At 36.0% G+C, this 26,312-nt stretch overlaps 1 protein-coding gene across 1 annotated transcript in view; it reads right to left on the bottom strand.

Moving 5' to 3' along the window:
* The window catches only part of EIF3H (eukaryotic translation initiation factor 3 subunit H), a 98,184-nt gene that overhangs the window by 50,329 nt on the left and 21,543 nt on the right, over window positions 1–26,312 (bottom strand). The window contains exon 2 of the mRNA XM_015072862.3: window positions 25,177–25,333. Coding sequence (XP_014928348.1) covers window positions 25,177–25,333 — 157 coding nt within the window. The remainder of the gene's footprint in view (window positions 1–25,176; window positions 25,334–26,312) is intronic.

Here is a 26,312-nt window from a genome sequence, read left to right as displayed (position 1 = left end):
AGGGTGAACAATGGCATTTCGCTGTAATTTTAAATTGCATCTCTTACATTACAAATAAGGTTAAGCTATTTGCAATCTTTTCCTGTGAACTGTCTGAACCATCTTTGGCCCATTGTTTCCAGGGATCTACATGTTTTCTTTCTCCCCACCCATCTGATTTGTAAAAGTGATTTATACTTAATTTAGAAATTAGCTTTTTGTCAGTGCTGAACTATAAATATTTTTACTTTGCCATACAGATGTTTTAATTTTTACTTTTTTGAATTACCAATTTTATGCCTTCTGGGTTCTGTGTCATACACAGGAAGACCTTATCTAATCTTAGAATGCATATTAAATAATTCACTCATGTTTTCCTTAGTTCTTTCATGATTTTATTTTTTGTTTTATTATACTGAAATCTTTGGCCTATATGTAAATTATTCTTGAGAAGTAGTTCTATTACCTCTCCCTAAAAGTTTTCTTAAAACTAAACTATGTTCAGATGAAATATACTATGTGATGCAGACAGCTTAGTCATTCAAATAAAGAAGTATGAGCTAAAACTAACTCATGGAGGTGTATTCCAACATAGTAACAGGGAATGAGAAAATAAAAGTTTCTCTCCATACTTCCTCTATTCATCCCGCGATCATGGCCACACTATCTTTAAACACTAAGAAAATCCCATCTAATGCAAAGGCCTTAAAACGTAGGATCAACCTCATAAATTTTTGTGCTTACCTGTGCACAGTACATTTTTTCTAAATAAAAAGTCCACACCTTGGGGGCAGAGGGCAGAGGGGTGTGCAATAGCCCTAGGCAGAGTGTTACAGCCCAAGCAGGTGAAGAGGGTGTCCAAGCCTAAACAGGGTAAAAAAAGCAGCCCCACAAGAGGATGGCTGACATGGAGTGTGAGGGACTCAGTAAAGTGAGGAGGGTAGAAAATGGTAGAAAACACAGCATAAAAAGTCAACTTCTGAGCAGGGAAAGGAAGGGCAAGGCAACTCATAGATGGTACAGAGGCCACTTTTAGGCAACCAACTTGAACAATGGAAACCTGAGTAAGGTAGAGGGTCCACGGTGACACACCCCCCCCAACACCCCTGACTGAATACAAACAGGCAATAGGTGACCCACCTCAAAATATCCACAAGCCCTAGCCAAGGAATGGGTTACCTACACCCAGACACAGGTACCAAAAAAGAAAAATTCTATACCTCCCCATACCTCCTCACCTTCCCCCTTTAGCTAGAGCCCCCCACCACCGCTTTGTGGCAGACAGTTTTTGCTTTGCTATCCTGCCCACGGTCTTCTGACAGTGTGTTCAATAAATTTCTATCTCCTTTGCTCTGCTTTGAGTGAATTCTTTCACAGCCCGCACTGCCGGCCTCTACCCAACTGGGTCACCCCACATTTGGTGGCCCCATCCGATCAGGAAACCCCACAGATGGGTGATCTAGCATACAGTATCAGAGCCCAATGGAGGTGAGGAAGGTGTCATGAGTGTGGGGGATGGAGATGGTGTGTGCAGTGAGAGTCTGAGCAAGGTGAGGACATCTGCACAGGAAAAGGTATGACAACAGAGATAGATTAGTTACATAAAGGAGAAATTAACCAGGTAAGTAAATGTATTAACAATAACATAGGCCAATTTTTTACTATCAGAGAAGGGATTACAAACATGGAAAGGGAGAAAACGAGTATAAATTAGTACACTAGAGTTGGGCCATTTCAGTGTGAACTCATAGTTTTCAATATAGATAAATACAGAAGTATAGATCTAAATGTGTTGATGTGTACATTACTTGTGTACTTAAATACATACGTTCCCTAACTCCATCAGCATAAAAGTAGTGATACTCCAGCAGCAATGAGCACAGTCAGGGCCCCGTTCTCACCTAAATACCATTCTTCTCAAGGAGCATAAAGACTGACTGAATTCAAAGTTGTGACAGGGAAAGTACAAAATGAGTCTGGAATACCATGTTATATCATAGAGCAAGGGAATGATGCTCAAATAATTGATGGAGACATTGCAAAAGGCCACAGCTACCTTGAGCGGGATCCTGCTGATCAAACTGGTGATAAAATGAACATCAAAATAAATAATGATAGTAACATCTAATAACCCACTGAATAAAAAAGGAAGCCATGAGTACACATGATTAAATTGAAAAGTTTTTAAATAGGATGCTGACAAAGTGTCCAAATATCCCTCCTTACCTTCAGCCAAATACTAGTAAACGGTTCTTGCCTGACACTATTCAAAGTTTGCTAGTTCTACTATAATTGATAATTAGGAATACTGATTAAGATTTAACAGAAAATAAGCACAGTTCATGACTACATCAAGGATTAGATTCCAAAGCACTACAGAAATTATTTCTGAAATAATTTGTTACTGCTGTCTCAAATATAGGGTTCCAAAACTAGGGCTTCAGAATATTTACAATTCAGTGTATTGTTGTTGTTTGAATGATATTGAATTACTATTATATACTCAAATATTTAATCCCTGTATCATGTTTAGTCTTCTTGAGAAACAAAAATCAAAGTAATTTGTGAGGTATGTAAATCTTACTAAAAAAACATATAGAAAGAACAGCCTCCCTCTAAAAACAGAATGAAAAGCACAGAGACCAAAAAAAATTTTTAAAGAATCAAACAAAACAAAATAGTTAAGATTGTACATGCAGTCAAACAAAAAAGGCTAGGACACCAACCCTCCCTATATTATTACACATTCATATAGTAAGGGCACAGAAGAAGTAGTCTCACTATGGCTTTTCCAACAGGTTGTAGATCACCCCAAGGGAAATACTGGGCCTAGATTAAACTTTTTTAAAAGAAAGGAGAGATTTTTAGAAAAGTTTATTTTTTAAAAATGCAGGCCTCTTTGCAAATATACAGGATACTGAAGACTTGTTGCCTTCACCAGCCATCCCCAATGCTGACAGATTTGCTCCCCGTTCTCTTTTGTTCTACTACCAATAAATATCTTCCCACACACTGGGAACAAAGTGGAGTTCACTCCACCAGTGAGCCTGTGAATTAAACTGGCACAACCTTCCCCATCTGTACTCAAGCCATTGTCCCTATTAAAAAGCCACTACAAAAGGTGTAAAGCCACTACAAAGGTACACATTACATTATGTTACAAACTTTTTTACCCCCCTTTACCAGAAACCTCTAGGGAAGCATGTCCTCCTCGCACTGAATTAGTAATAGTTATGTTTCTTCCCTTAGGGTCTAAGCCTTTATTTGTTCCTATTAAATATCATACTGTTTAAAAATCTAAATTTCAACTTGCCCTGGTTACTTTGTATTATATGTTATACAGTGCAAATTAGTCTTCTCAATAAGGTTTGATCTTGAAATTTGATAAGCAGAATCTCAACTGATTAAATTAAATTATGGAGGAAGACAAATACTACGTATTTCATACAGTGAACCCAAAATCATGCCCCGAATGTACCCACAATTGTGAAAAGTAACAGCAATATCTACTGCTCATTGACTGTTTACCAGGAACCAAGTACCGCACCTTAATGTTTTACATGCATCCTTTTTTTTTTTTTAATTTTGTTATTTAAGTAATCTCCACATCCCATGTCAGGCTCCAACTCACGAACCCTGAGATCAAGCGTCACATGTTCTTCTGACTGAGCCAGCCAGGTGCCCCTCACACATTCTCACTTAATCCCCAGAACAACCATGAATGGCAAACGGTATCACACTCAATTTGATCAGATTCAAATGCAGTCTGTTTAAAAGGAGAGCCTATTTCTTGACCTCTCCACCAGAGGGCCACTATCATGTCTACCTAGGCAGCTATGATTTCACACACCAAATAACTATAATAGCAGCTATTTTTACCACAGCTTTAATAAACTGATCACTCTGATATAAAATAAACTTGACAAGGCTGATTATTCAAAGAACTAAACTATACACATTTCATTCAAAATAAGTTTAAGCCACAATATTCCAGATCCTCATAAGCCTAGCCTGTAAATCAAGTTAGCTATTAGTCACTAATACAAACTACCCCTTTTAACTCAGAAGACATCAAATTTCTCATATCTATCCCTTCTCTTCATTCTCATTACCAATACTCTGACTGATCTTCCTGTACTCTAATATTTTTTCTTAAAACAGATATGAACATTGTCATAATACTCAAAAGCCTTCATAGTTGCCCACTTTCAATGTTATAAAGGCCAAAGTGTTGAGCAAAATGATCACGACTAATAGGTATCGACTGTCTTCGTTTTACGAATGAAGAAACTGAAGCACTAACTTGTACATATCCTGCATCACTTAGTGCCTTTGGTCATGCAACAGCCTCTATTTCCAAAAGGCTCCCCACCACCTACCTCTTCCCCCTCCCCAATTTTGAGAAATCCTAATCTCTCATGTTAATTCCTACCTCTTTAATGCTGTTTTCCCCTAAATTTCATTGTTTTAAGATTTTTTGCACTGAGTGATAGAAGACATTTTTGTTATCAGTAACAGAGGTATGGCTATTAAGAATTTAGATATAAATTTTACATACACACATTTATATGTTATATAAATGAGTTATAGGTCCCCCATTCTTAAGTCATCCAACTGTATCATTTTATGGATTACAAAAATCATAATGATTTGATGACACCGATTTACATTTCCACCCACTTCACAGTTCTATTTCCCAACTTTTGTCATCAGTAACACTGGATATTTGATTGCCTCTAAATTCCACAAACTTTTTCCTTATTTTTCACAAAAATTGCTAATTTAAAGGAACACACAGGTGCTGATTATTCATTCTCTTTTAAAGGTAAGGACCTTGAGTCAATTGCAAATGACATGCAGATTTTTTTTCTAATGGCAATAATGAAGTAGAAGAATTTTTTTTTTTAATTTTAGAAAAAGAGAGTGCACACACGTGCCAAGCAGGGAAGAGGATCTTAAACAGGCTCCATATGCTCAGCGTGGAGTCCGAGGTGGGGCTCCATCCCAGAACCCTGGAATCTTGACCTGAGCCCAAATCAAGAGTCCTCACTTAATGCTCATCCAACTGAGCCACGAAGGCTCAGATTTGAACAATCTTAAACAGCCATTGATAATCTGGCCCTAGAGCAAGAACTGCTTAACTTCCTAGAGAAAAGAGAACACTCATCCGGTGGGGTAGTGGCAACAGCAGCTGAAACAAAAGATTAAAGCCAACTGTCAATCTCCTAACGCTTTCAAGTTACTCTTAAAGAATCCTCTTCATTCTTTAGCTACCATTTAGCAAAAACGCCAATGGTCAAATGCAAGCATGGCTTACTGTTCTGGTTTCTAGTGGATCGACCAACATTCTTTTTAAAACCAGAAGGAAAAAAAACACACAAAGATTTAGACAGTTTGAAAGGAACCTAGAAAGGCATCCATAAGTAAAACTATCCAATATGGAAGTTAACTTCCATCCAATATGGAAGTTAAATTTAGCATGTTTAGGGTTCAGAGTCCATTTTGAATGCAAAAGCTAGGTTAAACATAACACTGGTACTTCTAAACACCTTTTTTGAGAAATGGGAAGGGATTTTTCTATCACTGCTAATTTACTTAGAATTATATGCTTTCCCAAGTTAAGTCCACCCTTCTAAACATAGGGTATGGTGAAAACATTCAACTGGTACCTTTAATCATAAAATAAGACTTCTGGTCTAAATTTATTTTGTTAAATTGCTTTACTCTAATCAGTATTCCTTCAAAGCTAAGAAGAAAAAATACCTTTTTCTAACTACGTTAAAATTAGGGAAGAATACATTCCCTAATCACAAACAAAATTAAAATAAAGGAAATGAGAACGAATTTTTTTTTATCACATCATTCAAATACTGTTAAACTGCTCCGCTCACTACTTACATGATCAAGCTTAACTACTTCAGCTTTGTAAGCAATTCACAAACTCCCTGTTTCAGTTCTAGCCATCCAACAAAGATTTTACTATTTACCACATGCCACTGTTCTACCTTCAAGGGAAACAATACATCGATGAGCAGCCAGATCGGTAAAAATAATAGTAACTGAAAAGATAATTAAGATATAGTGTGACAGGGGCGCCTGGGTGGCTCAGTCGGTTAAGCGGCCGACTTCGGCTCAGGTCATGATCTCGAGGTCCGTGAGTTTGAGCCCTGCGTCGGGCTCTGTGCTGACCGCTCAGAGCCTGGAGCCTGTTTCGGATTCTGTGTCTCCCTCTCTCTGACCCTCCCCTGTTCATGCTCTGTCTCTCCCTGTCTCAAAAATAAATAAAACGTTAAAAAAAAATTAAAATAAAAAAGATATAGTGTGACAGTCCTCATAATATTTGTTAATTACTGGGGTGCTTTTCACATACTCCAGAAATTCTCTGATACTCCTCCAAATGGGGGGTGGAACTCCCCTCCTCTTGAGTATGGACTGGACTTAGGATTCATTCTAGGGGAAACACTATTGTCAGTGGAGAAACCTGCCAGTCACCACCTAAACCAAATAACCAAGGTTAATATCATCAGTACTAAGACATGTGGAGTTAATGTACCCCCTATTATGATAAGATGAAAAAGGAACTTCACATGTATTCTTCCTCAAAATTCAAAATCTTAATCTGATCATGAGAAAACATCAGACAAACTCAAAATGACAGACAACAGACAGAACAGCTAAGAGTACTTTTCAAAAATGTCAAAGTCAGGAAAAACAAGGAAAAGATACAGATTGGAGGAGACTAAAGAGACAGGACAACTATAGCACATGGTATCCTGGGTCGAATCCTAGAACAGAAAACACGAGGAGGAAAACTGAAGAAATCTAAATAAAATCTGTATCAATTTTTAGTTTTGATAAATACACCATGGTTATATAAGATGTTAATATTAAGGGAAACTGATGACGGGTATACAACTGCAACTGAAATCATTTCCAAGTAAGAGGCTTAAATACACGAAAGTCTAATAAGTTTTATAGGGAATAAACATATGACCTATGAGAATATGCAGTCTCAGGGATATGTATGGGATCTGAGGAAAATGTCTAAACTGAGTCCTGAAATACAAGAAGTTAATCAGCTAGGGTGGTAAAGACAATGGACAAAACAGGATAATGGATTATCCGGCAACAGCAACAAGATAGATATTTGGTTTGGGTGGGAAAGGAGTGGTTTAGTACAGCTGGCTTAACGGGGGGGAGGGTGAAAGGTAGTGCCAGGAAATAAGGTCAGAGAGAGAAGCAGAGGCCACCTATCTTCAAGCACAAGCTTCATCCCACTGTTCAAACTAGTGCTGAGGACTCTTCCTCTTCTGAAATCTTTCCCTATACCAGCCACCATGTATTGCCTGGGAACAACCGCACAGTACTTACTTCATAAAGCAGCCACAGGGATTAAATGAAGGAATGCCAAGTGCCCGACACAATGCTTAGCACATGACAAGTGCTCGATAAATGTGAGGAATTACAATGTGGCTGACATGTACAATAACGGTAATGATGACGACGATGACAACATTCAAAGATTACCGCCTCCCCACCACCACCTTTCAAGCCTGTTACTTTCCCGGTTAAAAAGAGGGAAAAGAAAGTTCCTTACTGTTATGTTCTTACTGATAGCTAATAAAAAATTTCTGCTTTACTAACAAATAAAATTTGGATGTACAGTTGCTGTCTTATTCCATACATTGAAGAGTAAGGTTAATCAACAAATATGAAGAGAGACCAAATAAAAGTTTAAGAACTGCATAAAAGGAAACCAAAGGATGTCCCTAAAACTTCAATATATCCTTTCCTATTTTTTTAACTTTTAAGAATTTAAAAAGTTGAAATGTTTTAAATATCCAAGAAAGAAACATGAAGCTATTTAAGGCTATTTTTAAGCAAACTATTTCAAGCATTTTTTTCTTCATCTCTTACTTTCTCATATTGTATGCCAGTGTGTACCTCTCACATTGGTAGTATACTCTAGGACAGCGTCTAGGTATATTTACCCCAAATGCAAACCTCCGGAGAGTTCGTTTGTATAAAAGGCAGCGTACAGTGGAAACAAACTATGCCAATAACACTCTGTAGCATGAGAAATGGGAACTGTTAATTGCTGCTATCAACTATTCCTGATATGGAAGTGCTGATAAGATACAAGGAATCTTCTCCAACATCTAATTCAGATTCAGTCAGAGAAAGATCCTAACCCACCTGTACGAAGTTAGATACCCAAGATAGTATGTCCAAGATGGTATAGTATACAAGCAAAATTTTCATCTGATCCCTGTGAAAAATTACATAGTAAGGCACATAACATATAACATTCACCCATGTTGTTTAAATATTAAACTATTAGCAATACACTATAAGGAGGAAAATTATTCAAGCTATTTCTTCCAAGAGAGAAACTCTCATTTTTCAACCAAAACATTTGTGTTTTGATTATTCCTTAAGTTATACAGATTTCCAAGACAGTATAATTCAAAAAAGATGTCAAATACCACCTTACCACGAGATCAAAGTTAGCATCACCAGTGGTGTCGGGTGGGTATCCTTCTCCCCTCTAACAGAATGTAATGAGAAGGGCACTTAATCGCTGTGGGGTTTTCCCTCAAAACCTGTAACTCTAGTCTAGCCATAAAAACATACGCAACAAACTCAAACTGAGGGACGTTCTACAGAACACTTGCAGGGTATGCCTCAAAGCTACCCAGATCATGAAAAACAAAGAAAGATTGAGAAATGGTCACAGACCAGAGGGTACTAACAGGACATGACTAAAGGGAAAAAACTGGTGAAATCTGGATAAAATCTGGAGTTTAGTTAACAGTAATGTATCTTACGTATCTTGGTTTCTTAATTAGATTAATGTGCCACAGTAATGTAAGATGATAACCTTAGGGAGGCCTGGTTGAGGGCTACAGAGGAGCTCTTTGCACTATCTTTGAAACTTTCTAGTATATCGAAAACTATTCCAAAATGCAAATTTTAATAAAACATAAAGACTGCAGACTAACTTTGTATTTTATGTTTGTGAAGGTTATCTAGTAGCCACGGATAAACTTTCTTGGAATAAACACTATCACTAATGAATCCAGTCACAAAGCTATGTTTCCACAAATATTTCAAACGCAGTACTGAAAGTCTTGATTAGGTCACAGAATTACAAAGAATATGATAATCATCAATTCAACTAGATTACTGCATATACTTAAGAATCTTCAATTCAATAGCCTCTTGCTGCTTAATTAATAAAACCCAAACTCCTAAAAGGCTCTCAATGGCATAGCCCCTTGCTTCTCATTTAGCAGGATTTATTCAGGCACGCTAGCTTTTGGAGAGTTGCTGGACAAGGCTAAGCTCACTCCCACCTCAGGTGTGGCCTTTGCACTTGGCTTTCCTCTACTCCAGGCTCTTCACCTGGCTAGCTCCTTCTTATCCTTCACCTCAACTGAATATACTTTATCCTTCAGTTGAATTTACCTCCATATCAGAGACTCTTTGCAGAGGCCCGTTTAAGGTGGGACACCACCCATTAAAGCATCTGTTTATTCCTTCCATGGTACTTAGCACAACTTGTAATTATTTGTAATTAGACGGTCTAATGTCTTTCTCCTCCACTTGTTCATTTTTTTTATTCCTCAATATCTGGCAAAGCTCCTGAGATAGCTAGCACCCAGTAAATATCTGTTAAATGAATGAACCCAACAAGTTACAAAGCTATCATTAAGTCAGAGCACAACTGTCTAAGGAATCCCATCCCATGAATGAACTGTTCTGTTTAAAGAGTGAAGTAGATTTACTTTATTTCTATTTTTAGTTGATCTTAGTAGATGTTAGTTGTCCATTGGATCTTTATAATAAAAAAGATCAATCCTCTCAATGTCACCAGCTAGACTCCTAGACCTGACCTTTACTGCCCACCTGCTTTAACAAAGTGACCTTTGTCCCACATTTTTCCTTAAGCTTTTCTTTCCAGCTAATTTCTTAATTCAGACAAATGGAAACCAAACCCACACCTCAAGTGATAGCGACCGCCCTAAAACGACCTCCCACCAGTTGGCCCAGACCACCCAGACCAGTTTGAGGGTAAAACCCTAATTCACACCTGCAGAGATGGACCATGAAGTGACTTCTAGAATGACAGACAACTACCTTTACCTCATCTAATACTAAAATCTCTGCCTGAGGAGGAGCATAAGCCTTTCCTACATAACACACAATATATACGTATAGGCACGTTTCCTTATGGCGCAGGCGCAGCCTCATGCCCATCTCTACATATGATGGCAAGGATTCTCTATCTAAATATTCATCCTAATCCTAAATAAAACGAACCCATTCACCCTTGCTCAGGGAGTCATGACTTTGAAAGTTATTCCCCGTGATCTCCTTATTTGACGCAAATAAAGTTTCCTTTGTGCGACAACTCCACCTGGTGTAGTTTTTACCTGTGACTCACCAAAGAGCAAACTCATGTTGGTTAAGGTTACATTAAGACAGAACTAAAAATATCATTTCACATTTATCTCACACTGACTACTCCAAACAATGTATGTACTTTCAAAATGGACCAAACAACTCTCTCAGTTGAAAAATCTTATTTAATATTTTAGTAATGTTAAATATAGCAATAATAATTATAATAAGAGCAGAAATCCCCCTGCTGGCTAACAACGGCTTACATTTACTATACCCATCTGCTCTGTCAAACGTACCATTATCACAGAACTAGTGCTTTTTACAAACTATGCAAGAAGGGAAAGGGATGACGATAAGAAATTTAGTTCTAGAATATGTCAGATATTAAAGTTATTTGGTACCTGAAGTCAAATCCTCAAAATGTGTGTATACCCTTGATCTCAATCATTTGCCATTTCTTCCATCTCTTTAGTATTCACTTTTCCATTCTTACTGCTACTGCCCATATTTCATTCAAACCCTCATTATCCATCTGTTTTTCCTGCCTCAAGCCATAAAATATTGATGTTATACTATCATACCTCTGCTGGGGAACCTAGAATGAGTAACAGCTGCTTCATGTCTATGCTTCTTTTTCAAGCATTCAGTCTTTCATAATCTGACCCTATCTATTATTTCATACTATTGCCCTGAAATAAGTTTTTGCTCTAATTGACAGACCTTCTCATTTTTCTAAGCCTGTTATCACATGCCTGTTCCTGCCTCTCTGCTTCTTGTATGAGTTCACCTTTCCCAAATCAATGAGTCACATATCCTTAAAACTTACAAGTACCTCCCTTATTTTCCAAAAATAAGAATGTTACAAACTCCTGGTAAGCAACTCTTCCTACGTTCACATTTTTTTCCTATTTTTAACACTTTGCTCCTTTGTCTTATCAAGGAAAAGAAAAAGGCTGTTAATTGCCACTTCCATATACTCCTTTCACTGCCAAAGGCAAATCAGATATATTAAAAGAAGACCATTATATTCTTAAGTGCCCTTAGCCAGGCTTAAAAGTTACACTGGGACATGGAAACTTCAGGCCAAATTACAACAGTTTTAAGAGTATTCAAAAAGCAAACAGTGAAAATTAATGAATACACGTATAAAGCATTTTAAATGTAAATTTCCAAAATGGTACTTAATAATGATTATTCTATATGAAGCTAAGAACAATATCTTAAATTACTGTATCATCCCTGTCCTTTCCCTTTACTAGTCAAAATGAGTATTTATTTTCCCAAGCCAAAATATTTGCTTAAATACAAAAGAAAGATACCACTAAATACCTATGAAAGACTATTTCTATGGTAAAGAAAATTAGTAGATGGAAAGTCTGTTGATTGTGGTAACGAAAAATTTCTTTCATCTGTATCAGACTATAAAGTTTAAAATTTCAAGTTCAAAGACAAAACAAGATAATCTACCAAACAAATTAAATTCTGTGATTATTATATAATTCATTCATTTGGGTGAAGTAGTTAAAATCTTTCCATAAATTCTCAAAGATGTTCATCAAAACCACTTACTATCATCTAAGGAAAAAAGATAGCAATACCACATTCTCAAAGCATGAAACATGTATTTTAAATGCACATATTTATACCAAACAATAATTAATTGAATTATGCCAAATGTCCTTATAATACTCCACTACCATATATGATAAACAAAAGTGTAATTATGATCCAAGCAAAAAGCTAAAGAAAAGCAAGGTCAGATGAACCTGATATTCAACTGCTATACTTTTAAGCTTTTAATCTTATGTTTAACAGGTTTTCTCATTCTATAGCTTGCTTAGCTGTTGAACTTGCACTTCCCTACAATTTTGGCTTGAGTAGTCTTTCTTTAAAAAAAAAAAAATCTCTTCACAGTGAAAGAAATTATGGTCTAAATCACAAAGATGACAAGAAACCTTAGCAATTTAAATAGACAAGCCTTGAAATAATATTGTGATCAAAGTATCAAGCAGCCTAATAAAACCCAGGTGGCTCAGGCTTATCATATATGGTACTCATTACCACAATTGCACTATTTAATCTACTTCCTGGTGTCAACAAAAACTTTCTGTTATTAATCCCCCCCCCAGTTATGGATCTGCTTAAGTTACTGCAGTTTTCTGATAAGACAACTCTTTGTCCAAAAAAATTTAAAAAGAGACAGCCGTCTCATTTTAAATGTTTTAGAACTGGAACCATGGTTGGTTCCACAGAACCACAGAAACCACGGTGGCTTTGTATTATTAGTCATCTATATAAGTATCTGTTAATTCCTAAGTAGGTACCAGATGACTCATAACTAACTATAAGAGCTCACATGTTTACATCAAAAAGGTAACCATACAGACATAAAAAGAACTGTTTACAAGTTATAAACCTCAGATTCAAATAAGAGTTTATCCACTTACATAGGCACACAGGTTAGATTCTACCAGTCAGTTCCTCTCACCCATACAAAACCTCTCCATCATTCACATGGTTCTCTGTTGCTTATAACTTGTAAGATTTTGAAGCTGTTTTCTTATCTATAGGTCTTACTTTTTTCAGAAGTACTTAAATGTTTCTCAGGAAACATGTCTTATAGCATAATTTGTTTCTAAAAAAATTCTATTTAGGTACAGTAAACATTCTAGGATTATTACATCCACCTCAACAGTGGTACCAAACACCAAAGCAGCAAAAAGATTACATCCAAAGATAAAGAATAAGAAAAGGGTAGCATGAGCACAGTTACAGTCCCTGGATTTCCTAGTTGCTCTCAACCACAGGTGCACACCAGGACATCCAAAAGGTGAACTGTGAGAGCTGCACGTGGTGCACAACTCCAGTTTACAGACAGCTAGTTGCACTGGTTACAAAGGAAAACCACTAACTGCTCAGTGTTTCATGAGTGGCACCCAGCGTTCACACAGATTCCTTACAACTAACTGATCCATTTCCTTTTCATGTTCTCTTGTCTTTCATTCCGCTTGCGCAGATGGCAGTTACAGCAGATTGGAAACATCGCACAATATACCACTTAACAATGCTGTGTACTCAGTAAAGAAGGAAATTCACATGACGGTCTTTATCACTCCTGTCTGTTTAAGTCATCTGCAAAGAAGCAATGTATTCTAGAAAGTTTTCCTGTGTCAGTCAACACTGATTTCCTAAGTCAAATTAAACTATCTATTCAACCTATTGTTTGTAACTGCATTCAGTGGCATTTCATAAGAACACATTTGCATCCCTTAATCTACCCAGATTAATCTATACTTACTTTCTGCATTCCATGTAACAAAATATTAGAAGTTGTACTTTCAGTATTTAAATGGGTTTCCAGTGTCCGAGCTGAGTGGATATATCAAACCACCATTAACTTTCTGTTGACCTGAAGATTAGAATTGCCCTTTATTTTTATTTAATACTGAGTATACGAACACAACCTTGGGAAACTCTGATGTTCAGTGTTAAATTCAACAATCATTTGATTCCAGTAGTGTTAACATTAACTGATAACACCAAGAAGTAAACTTTTAAGTAAATACATCATGCTTACAAGTCACAATTGCAGGCACCTATATCATTTATTCATAGTGATTTTGACAAAATACTCAGATCACTGACAACACTCCCAAATTGCAGTGGATTACACATTTCATTTTGGGGTTTCTAGTTCTGAATTTGCCACTAATTTTAGAGTTGGGTCTGAGTCTCAGTTTCTCATCTGTTAAAAGAATCACAAAAGTTCCTGTTGTGATCCACTCTGCAAATGGGAAAACTGAGGCTAGAGAGACCCATGACTTCAATTAGTAGTAAGCCAGAACTTTACCAAAACTTTAGCCAGAACTCAGTCTAAATGTCCTTCCTTTTATCCCCTTCAGAAAAGTTTGCAAGATCTGTCTATAAATGATTTTAGGAATTCTCTCAACTAAGACTATAATGGTATTTATGTGTGCACACATCATTTCCACATATGTGAAACTGGCTACCTAATTTTTTACCAGGCTCCCAACAGGACAAACAGACAATTCGAAAGAAATTCAAGCCTGGATTCTGACAAAACAACATAGTCTCACTGTTAGTTATGTCAAATAGCTCCTAAAGGAGCACAGAAACAACCCAGATACGGCTCACAGCGATCTTAATATTTCACATTATGTCCACACCATCCCATTCCTCTTGTGATCATCACAGAAAACGGCTAATTCTCTTCATAAAGCCTTTCACTCTCTTCTAGTACTAAATTTTTTTAGTGTTTTGTCTTAACTTACTATATTTTCAGGACAGGAGTGGTGATGGGAGTGAAAGGAGAAGAAGAAATTTTAAAACTAAGAAGTAACTCACATTACCGAAAGAGTCTCGGTAACAGACTTTCAAAACCACATACATTTATTTATAGATTAAAATTATTGACAGAAAAACTTTCATCTGAAATCTTGGGAGTCACTACTGAGATTTAAAATATATATATATATATACTTCCACCATGAAAGTAAAAAATACATGATGACTTACACATTTTTAGGAACAAAATTACTGTAACAAAGCAACAGAATCTCTGAGTTGCAAACTTGGAGATGTACAGATTTGCAGATACATACTTGTAAACCCAAGTCATTCTCCAACTACACAAAAATATCTTCTGGATACTTTCACCTGAATAGTAACATAATCTAGACTTTATACTAATAATCCAATTCCCTAAAATAACGTGCTAACAAATCTTCCCATGCTTCAAGTCAAACATACTGCTTAGAATAGTTAAATTCTTTAAACAATGATCACTTCAGAAAACATCCTTAGCAGAAGTACACAACAGCCGGCGGACATGCCTGGCACATAGTTCCCAACGCAATACTGATTTGATGAATGAATAACAAAGGGATAAAGACAAAAAAAGGAGAAGGTAAAGTGAGAGCAGAGGAGCCTGGAAGCCCCAGGGGCTTGCGGACACGGCTGCTGCTGCCTGCTGGGTTCTCCTCGGCAGGCTGCTGCAAGCCCAAAGAGCCCCACCTACGCCTCTGTGCTGCCGGACTCCCACAGCCACTGCTGCTAGTGGAGGGGTCCTGCCATCAAAAACTTCCTCTTTGAGGTCAGCACTGTCCAATTCTACAAAACAGGCATTTGACAGGTATATTTCTGCAAAGACCACTGGAATAATTTTGTGATCTTCTCACCAATCAAGCAGGGAAGAAAGGTTGTCTATACAGTATAATAAAATGTCTGTAGGTTCGACATTAGAGAAAACAAAGGGTGAATGTGTCTGGGAGTGAGGGTAGTGGGGAAATGTAGGGTTGCATTATAAACTTATACTATTATAGTTACTTACGCCAAAATAAAGATTACCTTTGTTTTCAAATATATCAGAAAGCATCTAAAATGCACTCAGTGAAAATTACTACTTTAAAAAAAAAAAGTAGCAGCAAATAACCCTCAAGGTGGGAATAGATAAAGGTAGGAAAACACCACTCTGAAAGTGGTAATAACGTAAGTCATGAAGAGTAAAAGTTTCAAGGTGTATGAAAATTATGAAAATTTCACCTACACAGATAAACGTAAAACAGAGCACGGCATGATGACGATACCACACTTCTAATATAAAGGGCAGTTTGGAAAACTCAGCAGTAGCACCAAAACATCAAATCTAATTATAATTAATCTATCATTCTATAAAACTTGCAAATCAGGCATAATATATTTAATTGGGGCCGGAAGCTAGTTAGCACTTCTGGGCAAGATAGGAAGCAAGCCTGAACTGTGTTGCTTAGGATAATTTTTGGAAAAATAGAAAGAGCAAGGATCTTTGGTTACACACTGTAACTGTAGATTTTTGACATTTTAATTAGTGCCCAAACAGTTCATTTTTAATGGTTACTACCTTAAAGTTCAGTAATAAATTCAAATATCTATACCTAAAGTTGCTGGGTTCAAAAGTAAGACAATTCTTATTTAATTAAAATGTAAACCACTGGGAATAGTAATTTAAGGATTACACTTTTAGACTTGGGAAACTTAGGAATTTTAAATACTATTTAAGTACTGTATCCACCTGTAATTTTCAAATCTTAAAGTATTACTTTAAGTCTGCACAAAATTTGAACACGTTTTACTTGGCTCCTTTCCAAACCATAGCACTTACACTTTAGGGACCAAGGGAGGGTATAGTGTAAAGCACTTTAATTTCTTTAAGCAGAAAAATCTTTTACCTTGACCACATTTTCAATAGTATATATCCTTCCATACGTAAGAGTTCCTCAACTCATTTAAAAGGGAAAAAAACCTAAATTTTGAAACATTAAACAAATGAACAAAATTTCGTCAAACTTTTAAAATGAAGCTAGACTTTATCCTCTTATATTTAATATCTTGACATATCCAAACGAAAAGAACAAAAAGGGCATAAAAACACTGGAATTGAGGCTTCATATCTGGACTGTATGGCTCATATTCTAATCACTTTAGTAAACCAAAGACTAAACCTATAAAGTAAGATTCTCAAGTTAGTTTCAAATCACAAACCATAGGCTTTCTGAGCAATCAAAATAATTTAAGCAAGCAATAACCTAAAGTTCATTGCCCTGAAGATTCAGTGATAAGCCATTAAATGTGAATGGTTTAACATTTTCAAAATACTACCATGAATAACAACAAAGAGATGAGTACCCAGGAGAATTATATCATAATTCAGTGTATAGATTCTCTCTAGTTACCTACCTATACCTAGTTTCATTTAAAATGAAACATACATGAAATGTTTTTATTAAATATTTAAAATTCATTAAATAGCACATTTAAACATTTATTATTTTAAACAGAGCTAAGTGCAGCATGGGTCCCAGATTTCTATAAACATGGCACGAAATTATCATCAGGAATCCTTTATGTATCAGAAGAGTCTAGATGTCAAAAACAGCTTCTATACCTGGATATAGAATCAGCAACAAAATTTGAAAAATATTGTCAAGCAACATAACTGTCACTGAACAATAAAGATGCCAAGCTGAATACCTACTAAATAATTTGTTCTTTATTTCTAGAGATGCTTGTGTTATTTATGAGGGCCCAGAAATGTCAATAATTAGAACAAATTCACAAGACATTAACTTCCTTAAAAATTACTTAAAATACAAGCAACACCCATCTACAAAATCAAGCTTCACCTCTCCTGTTAAGTCATCCCCCAAAAGGAATTAGTAGCTCATATCTGAGTGTTCCCATCACTTTTTGTCGTTCCTCACTCTAGACTCATCAATTCTGTTTCACAATTCTTTACATATTTGTCTCCCACTTAAAATCTTTCAAAGCAGTAACCAGGATTTCCTATCTTTGGATCTTTTCCACCAACCATTCAATGTAATTTGCTCAATAAATGCTGAAATGAATTACTAAGAACTAATTCTTTTCCTGAGATATTTGAAACATTTTATGATACCTCTTAATGATTTGAGGTCACAAAGTAAACATGCTCCTACTTCTCCAATAAGTTTCAAAACACCCTCCAAAACTGTCTGTATATATTTCCCAGATCTGCACCAAGGAAAGCTCCTTAGGAAAAATGCAGTAAAAGAAATAGGGTTTCTTAAAAAATGAATCTGTCGAACAGATCACAATGATCACTGATTATTCACACAGACAGAAGATAATACAAAATAATAACTATCAGTCTTGTCACACAATGTCCCCATCTTATTTAAAAAAAAAAAAAAAAAAAAGACGAAAGTTTTTTTCTACCCTGACTCAACTCTTCCCTGAACTCAAAAGCAATACAAGGCCAAAACAGTAATTATGGAGGACGTCTCAAGCAGTTTTGCCCTGGGTGTGGGCTGCAGGCAAACTAAGAAGAAAGAGAAGGAAGGTGAGAGTTCAGGAAGCAAGTGATTAAACAGAGATTTTCTCCAATGCAAACTATGGTTTAGTTATGTGGAAAGTGTTGCAAATAATGTAGTTAGACAAAACCTACTCTCTCTGAACCCAGTGGTACAAAAATATTACCTATGCAGTGAAAAATTATTCCCAATGCATTTTACTGTAATTACATTTTTGCCAATTCCTATTTAGCCTTTGAAAAGTCTGTTTAATACTCTACACCACTGCTTTTCTTTTGGAGGCTAATGATAACAAAATAATTATGTGTAACAGTCTAAAGCAATATTTCTTGCTCTAACACCAAACATGAGTAATAAAAAATAATTTTCAAGTACCTGAAAATGAACAAAAAAGCCATAAGCTATCTGTGTGTATATAATATCACGTCAATGTGTGGAATTACTTCAGAAATTATGCAGGCTGCACATGTTCATACTATCTGAGTAAATTAGGCATCATTTCATTCCCCTAACTGCATTTTAGTAGTACAACACAGTCTTCATGCTTCGCTTTTGAAAGAAACTTATTTGAAGTCCAAGGATCATCCTTTGGACTTAAAGAGAGCAAAATAAAAAATCTGTCCACTCCAAATATGAAAATTATGGATTTGGCTCTGAAGCAGAAAAAAGTAAGCTTCTTATATCACCTGCAATATTAAACTGATTTAGTCGGCTAAAAAACAAGACTGAGTTATTGGATCTGTGTTTAATTCAGTGCACTTTATAACATATTTAAGGAATTCGGTTGTGTAAAACAGTATCTGAATCTTATCAGATGAAAATATTTTTCCCTTTTAGCAAGCCTCGGGTTGCATGTCTAAGAAAACAAATTAGTCTCCAGTTCTCCTAAGCTTGATAATAGTGCCCCCTAATGGGAATTTTAATATGAGCCTTTCCACTCAATTTTTAAAAAGCTTATGTTCTCTGGTGAGAGTGAGTTACCTCACTTTTAACTAGAAAGTTAATCCTGTAATATAAAAGTATATCAAGATTTAAGCCACTTAAAGGAAAAGTTATCACATGTGAAAAAAAAAGGTGAATTCATGGAAAGAAACAAAAAAGAAAAACTTGATGCCACAAGTTTTCTTGGTTTTGAATCATGCTACTGTAACATAATCCAAGGTGGCATTAATCTCATAATCTCATAAAGAAATTATCCTTCAGCTATGTTTCTAGTACTCAATAAGTGAGCAATTAATATGTGCTAAAAGATAGTACACAGTCAGGAAAAAACTAATTCAGAACTAAAGTCACTCAGCGTCACACAGATCTCTACAGAGCTGAGGTTCCCACCCAACTTTTCTGGCCTCATACCATTCATTACCTTTCCGTAATACCGGCATACCTGCTTTTGGAAGTTCACAGTTCCAGACAGTACACCACTTCACTTTTACAAAAGACTGAATGAAAGAAATCCAAAGAGAATTTCCACTTTTACAAAAAATGGCGAAAAGTGAAAACAACTTTCAGTATTTGTTTCGCAGTGAACTGTTAGAGGCAGCATACAAGGCAAGCAGTGAGAGTGGCCCCGCCAATCCTCCCCAAGCACCAAGTCGCCATGGCTTAGAACTGTGTGAGCATCTGTGCTTCATCTTCATTTATTCTGTGTATCCATTAGCAAGGATACAGATCAGAAAAGCCTTTTCTGATACAGGTATAAGAAAAGCCTAAGAGAGGTTATTTTTGGGGTCTGGGAATGCTCAAAATTTTTTCCATCTAAATTAATGGTAACTGCTTCTTCGTTTTGTGACAAAGGTTTCACAGAAACACTCCACTTTCGCAGAAACCTGTACCTGATTCACAAGTCTACAACCGTGAACTGAATGTCTTTCTTCCCAGTATCTATACACAGTTCCCCTAAACACCAAGAGCTCGGTATGGCGGGGGGAGTACCCTGCGTTAAAATAAAGGAAACACTACATTTTCTGGTACTTTCCAGATGCACAAACAAATACCTAATAATATCAACATTTGTTTGTTTGTTTAATTTTTTTAACGTTCATTTATTTTTTGAGAGACAGAGCATGAGCTGGGAAGGGGACAGAGACAGGTGGGCTCTGAGCTGTCAGCACAGAGCCCAACAAGGGGCTTGAACCCATGAACCATGAGATCATGACCTGAGCTGAAGTCAGCCACCTAACCAACTGAGCCACCCAGGCACCCCATCAATGTTTTTATTACAGTGCTCATAATACATTCTAGACTTAAGAGTCAATGTTAAGAGCAGTATCTAGAAGGAATAAGCAACAAAAAAAAGTCATCTATTTATGATGGAAAGAGAGTACTATTTACTACCTTATTCTTTAACCTTATGACAGAAAAAAATAACAAAAAAAGTATGTGTGTATATGTATGTGTGTATATATGTATACATATACATATGTATGAATATATGCGACTATATATTCATATATGATGCACGTGTGCGTATATGTACATATATACACACGTATATGAATGAATATATATTCGTATGTGTGTGTGTGTGTATGAAGGAAGTGGTCAGACTTTCTTAAGGGGCCAAACAGTTTAAAAAAAAATTCAGGTTTGGTGCCCATATGGTCTCTGTCACAACTACCCAACTATGCCACTGTAGCAGGAACACAGCCACAGAAGAAAATACATAAATGAATGGGCATGGCAGTGTTCCAATAAAACTTTACATGCAAAAGCAGGCCCACAGATTGTAGCTCGCCAGCCCCTAATTTAAAACATTTCACATTAGACCACAGATTAAAACTCTCCACTTTACATAAGGCACCAAATAAAAACACAGAAACAAACAAACACCTAAGCAACTCAAAATATGTAACCATTAAAATTATGAAATATTTTGTGAGTACTTTACTTCCAAAGGGTGAAGGGCAGAAGAAAAGATCTTTCCCTAGATATTAGTTTTAGTAGGCAAAAAATAACAACAGAAGCAAAACAATGGATGTTTAGAAAGATTTAAAGATTTAAAATAATCAATACTCAGGACAATTCTATTCCAAGACACATCCATATAATGAAAAAACTTAGCTTGTATCTAGGTATGATAAAAATCTAATGGTGACTACATACTAATGCCTATTCAGATAATTAAATGAATTATGTGAGAGAACCTAAAATTCAAGACTGCCTATACAAGGCTAGGCAGAAATATAAAGTATTATCTTAAGACTTTTCATACATATAAGAAAAATGGGAAATCCTACCAGCTTCTAAAGATAAATCAAGAAAAACAAATTTAATTGTTTTATCCAAAAAGCAGATTTCAGACATAAAGTAATGATGCTCCCAACTCTACACCCTTTTAATCACTGGCTTCCACTTCACTAAGTGTCCAAAAGCAACAACATATAGCAGGAAAATCATGAGACTTGGAACCAGACAGCCAAAGATTTCAATCCCTATTCTATAAATTCCCAGTTAAATGATTTTGGACAAGTTCTTTGTCTTACTGAGCATCAGTTTCCTAATTTAGAAAATGAGACTGATAAAACCTTCAAATGTGCAGAGTAACAACTAATTACAGGCAATGTACATACAGTACACAGCACACAATTCCCAACAAATTTTTTATTATTTGACGCTAAATTGAAATTTCTTATCTCCAGGTTGTTAACATAACTTTTAATGAGCTTCTTAAAGTACATGTTAATGAAATAGCATATTGGTCAATTACCTGAAAGCCCATAAGAGAAGTCAGCATCCAATGATCAAGATCTAAAATTAATAATGTATTTTGCTTTGTTCATCTACCATAATTGCACTGATTATTACTTGCACATAAAACTGAGAATTTTATAAGACAAAATAAATTACCTGAGAAAACTATGTGACAGTATAAACTCTACAGGAATGGATTCTATTCCCAATTGTGCCACTAACACAGTAACTTGAGTATGTCACTTCAAGTGAACCTCTCAGACTCCTCACTTGCAAACCAAAAAAACTATGTTAACAATCCTTTTGTCTTCTCCCCTGGTCTTCCAGCTCTAAAAGAGTTATTACTGTAGGAGAGCCTGGGTGACTCAGTTAGTTAAACATCCAACTCTTGATCTTAATTCAGGCCATGATCTCATGGTTCATGGGTTCAAGCCCCAAATCGGGCTCCATAATGACAACTCAGAGTCTGCTTGGGATTCTCTCCCTCCTCTCTCTCTGCCCCTCCCTGGAGCTTGCATGCACGTGCATTCTCTCTCTCTCTCTAAATAAATAAACATAATTAAAAATAAAAAAATAAAAAGTTATGACTGCAATGTAATTAAGCACCCTCCAGATATGCTGGTAAAGAGAGGAACTGAGATATCTACTACTGCAGAGAATCTCCAACCGTAGTCCAGTATTTTATAGTAGTTCAGATGAAACAAGGAAAGCTCAGTCAGCTTTAAAAAAAAAAAGACACATACTGCACAAATACTCAAGCGCCTAGAATAAAATAGCCTTGGTTGGTTTCTAAAGGTATTACTTTAATGAAAAAAAGGATTTTTGTCGACCAAATTGCAATATCAAGGTACTAACCTTAGCAAGGTTGTATTTGGTGTCTATTAATATCTTCAAGGTACCATGAGTATGTGAAATGTGACATAACACTTTATCCAAGTGAAAAGTCATCAGTTTAAAATTACATAGAAAAAAATGACAAAAAAGGAAATTTTTTAAAAATTTCACAACAGCATCGAAATGAATAAAAACAACTGGGAATAACTTGTACACTGATAACTATAAAACAGTTGGAAGAAAGTTAAGACAATACAAATAAGTGGAAAGGCATTTATTCATAGCTATGAAGATTTAATATTGTTAAAATGTACTACTCAAACTGACCTACAGATTCAATGTAATCCCTACCAAAATCCCAATGGTATTTTTATGGAAATAGGAAAAAAAAATACTAAAATTCATATGAAATTTCAAAGGACCTTAAATAGCCAAAATCTTGAGAAAAAAAAAACAAAGCTGGATGCCTCACACATCTTGATTTCAAAACATATTACAAAGCAACAGTAATCAAAGCAGAATGGTACTAGCATAAAATTCCTAGAAGACAATATAAGGAAGGAGCTTCCTAACATTGGTCTTGACAATAATCTCTTGGATGTTATACCAAAAGTACCAGCAACAAAAGCAAAAACAGACAATATGGATTACATCAAACTAAAAAGCTTCAGCAAAGGAAACAAATCAATAGAGTGAAAAAGTAAAAAGTAACCTATGGAATGGAAGAAAATGTCTGCAAATCATACATATGATAAGGGGTTAATATCCAGAATATACAAAGAACTTCTCCAACTGAACAACAATCCTTAAAAATGGACAACATACCTTAACAGACATTTCTTCAAAGAATACATACAGACAATAAGCATATAAAAGATACTCAACATTGCTATAAGGGAAATGAAAATCAAAACCACAATATCACCTCACATCTGTTAGTACAGTTGCTATCACCATCAAAAAAATAAATAACTAGAAAATAACAAATGTTGGTGAGAATGTGAAGACGTTGCAACCCCTGCAAACTATTGGTGGAGAATGTAAACTGGTGTCACCACTTAAAAGGCAGTATGGAAGTTCCTCAAAAAATTAAATATAGAATTAATATATGATCCACCAAATCCCACTTCTGGGAATATATCCAAGAGAACTGAAAACAAGACCCTGAAGAGATAGCTGAGCATTATTCAAAACAGTCAAGACGCAGAAACAATCTATTTATCAACAGTTGAATGGATAAGGAAAAAGTGGTATTACATACAATAGAATATTACTCAGCCTTAAAAAATGATATCCTGTCATATGCTATAACATGCACGAACCTGGAGAACATTAAGTTATGTGAGATAAATCAGTCTCAAAAAAGCCAAAAGCCAAATACTGCTAATTTCACTTATATGAGATATAAAGAAGTCAAACTCTCAGAAACAGAAAGCAGAAGGATGGTTGCCAGAGGCTGGCAAAGGGGGAAAGAGCAATTGGTCAACGAATATAGAGTTTTAGTTTTTCCAAGATGAAAAAATTCTACAGATCTGTTCCATGACACCTGCGCATAGTTAACACTCTATATACTCAAAATGGTAAATTTTACTACTTGTTCTTATCATAATAAAAAAAAGTTATGTAGAAAATGATCCCTGAGTGTTGAGACAAGTGAGAAATTACTTTCAACTAGATTTTTTTTTTAATCTTTCAGGTTATTGACCTTGGCCTTTGGTGTAAGTTTTATCTACTACTGGCTTTTGCTAACAAAGCTATTATACCTGTAGCACCAAAAAAAACCCCAAAAACCTCCTGAAATGCTTAAGGAGTATCTTCTTTCTGAAATATATAGCTAACTTCATCTTCTCAAACATTAAATCAAAATACTACAGAAGAAAATGGATACTGGACACATAATGATGATCCTTGCCTTTCACGATGTAAGTTATTTGCAAGCTGATTTCATAATGGGAAAGTTTAACAACAACACAGTTTCTACCCAAATTACTAAAATCAGAATCTCAAATTACAAACAAGGCCAAACTAATGAATCTTTTGATATAAATCCTCATTTCAAAGAATTTGCATAATCTGTTAATGTTTATTTATTTTTGAGTGAGAAAAAGCATGAGTGGGGGACGGGCAGAGGGAGAGGGAGACACAGAATCCGAAGCAGGCTCCAGGCTCCGAGCTGTCAGCACAGAGACCAATTCGGGGCTCAAACCATGAGATCATGACCTGAGCAGAAGTTGAATGCTTAACCAACTGAGCCACCCAGGTGCCCCAAATTTGCCTAATTTTTTCAAGAAACTCTGAAATCAAGTGAACTAGACTGGCCTGATAGACTCCCAGTAAGAGATAATGAAAGGTTATGGTGAGCAATGTGTTAAAAATCATTTGTGTGCACTGCAAAGATTTTTGAAATGAGTACCCTTACCTTCATCAAAATCAGCATCATCTTCTGTGTGTTGAGGGAAAGGAAAGCAGTTGGTAATTTCAAGACGATCTTCTACAACCAAGCCCAAAAGCACTCCCTGAACCACTTCAGTTCCTTGTCCTTCTTCTTGATAATGTTTGATTATTTTTAATACCACCTAAAAGAAAATACAGAAGTGAGCTGAAAAATCATCCTTACAGGGGCGCCTGGGTGGCTTAGTCGGTTAAGCATCCGACTTCGGCTCAGGTCATGATCTCACGGTCCGTGAGTTCTAACCCCGCATCGGGCTCGGTGCTGCTAGCTCAGAGCCTGGAGCCTGCTTCAGACTCTGTGTCTCCCTCTCTCTGCCCCTCCCCTGTTCATGCTCTGTCTCTTCTCTGTCTCAAAAATTAAAAAACATTAAAAAACTTTTTTCAAAAATCATCCTTACAGTTTTTATTTCCTTTATTTCAAGGGGAAAAAAATGAACCATACAAGTAGGTTTGCAAAAAACACAGAATTATATAATAGAACCAATTTTCTTACAAATCAATTCTTACTCTGACACAAATAATAAACTCACATAATCTAAACGTACACCTGAAACTCCTGGAGTCTGAAGACATGTCCAAAATGTCCATTTTTGACTTCAGGTCATGGCTCTCAAAGGTCTGGAATCCAGGAGCAGCTTCAAACAGTATCACCTCAATTCAAGGTCATTATAGAGGAAGTGATCCTATTAACTTTTGTTAACAGGAGGATAATTTCCTGACACAGATGATAAAATAATCAATAACATAGAGATGAAGTCCTCAATTACCTGAAAACCTGAAAGCAGGCCACTCCCTTGACAATTTCTTAAATTCTCAAGATGGTTCCTGAACAAAACATCTCATTAAGTCAAGGGAAGCAACAATGGGAACATGTATCCAAGAAGGATCTGTTTGGTAACAGAAAAATCAAAGAAAACCCAGACTCCAGCACTACCTAATTTTCCTCAACCAGAAGGATATACCAAATAACCTCTAATAGAATACTGGCTCTTGCATTACTCTCTCCTTTAACATTTCCATAAAGATAAAGAGGTAACAATGCAAGGTTAGACAGGCAATTAATTTAAAGGTTCACAGTATCAGTAATCATTAATAATAACTCCT

Source organism: Acinonyx jubatus, chromosome F2 (genome assembly GCF_027475565.1).
Source record: "Acinonyx jubatus isolate Ajub_Pintada_27869175 chromosome F2, VMU_Ajub_asm_v1.0, whole genome shotgun sequence".
NCBI lineage: Eukaryota > Metazoa > Chordata > Mammalia > Carnivora > Felidae > Acinonyx > Acinonyx jubatus.
This window is presented reverse-complemented; position numbering and strand designations above follow the sequence as displayed.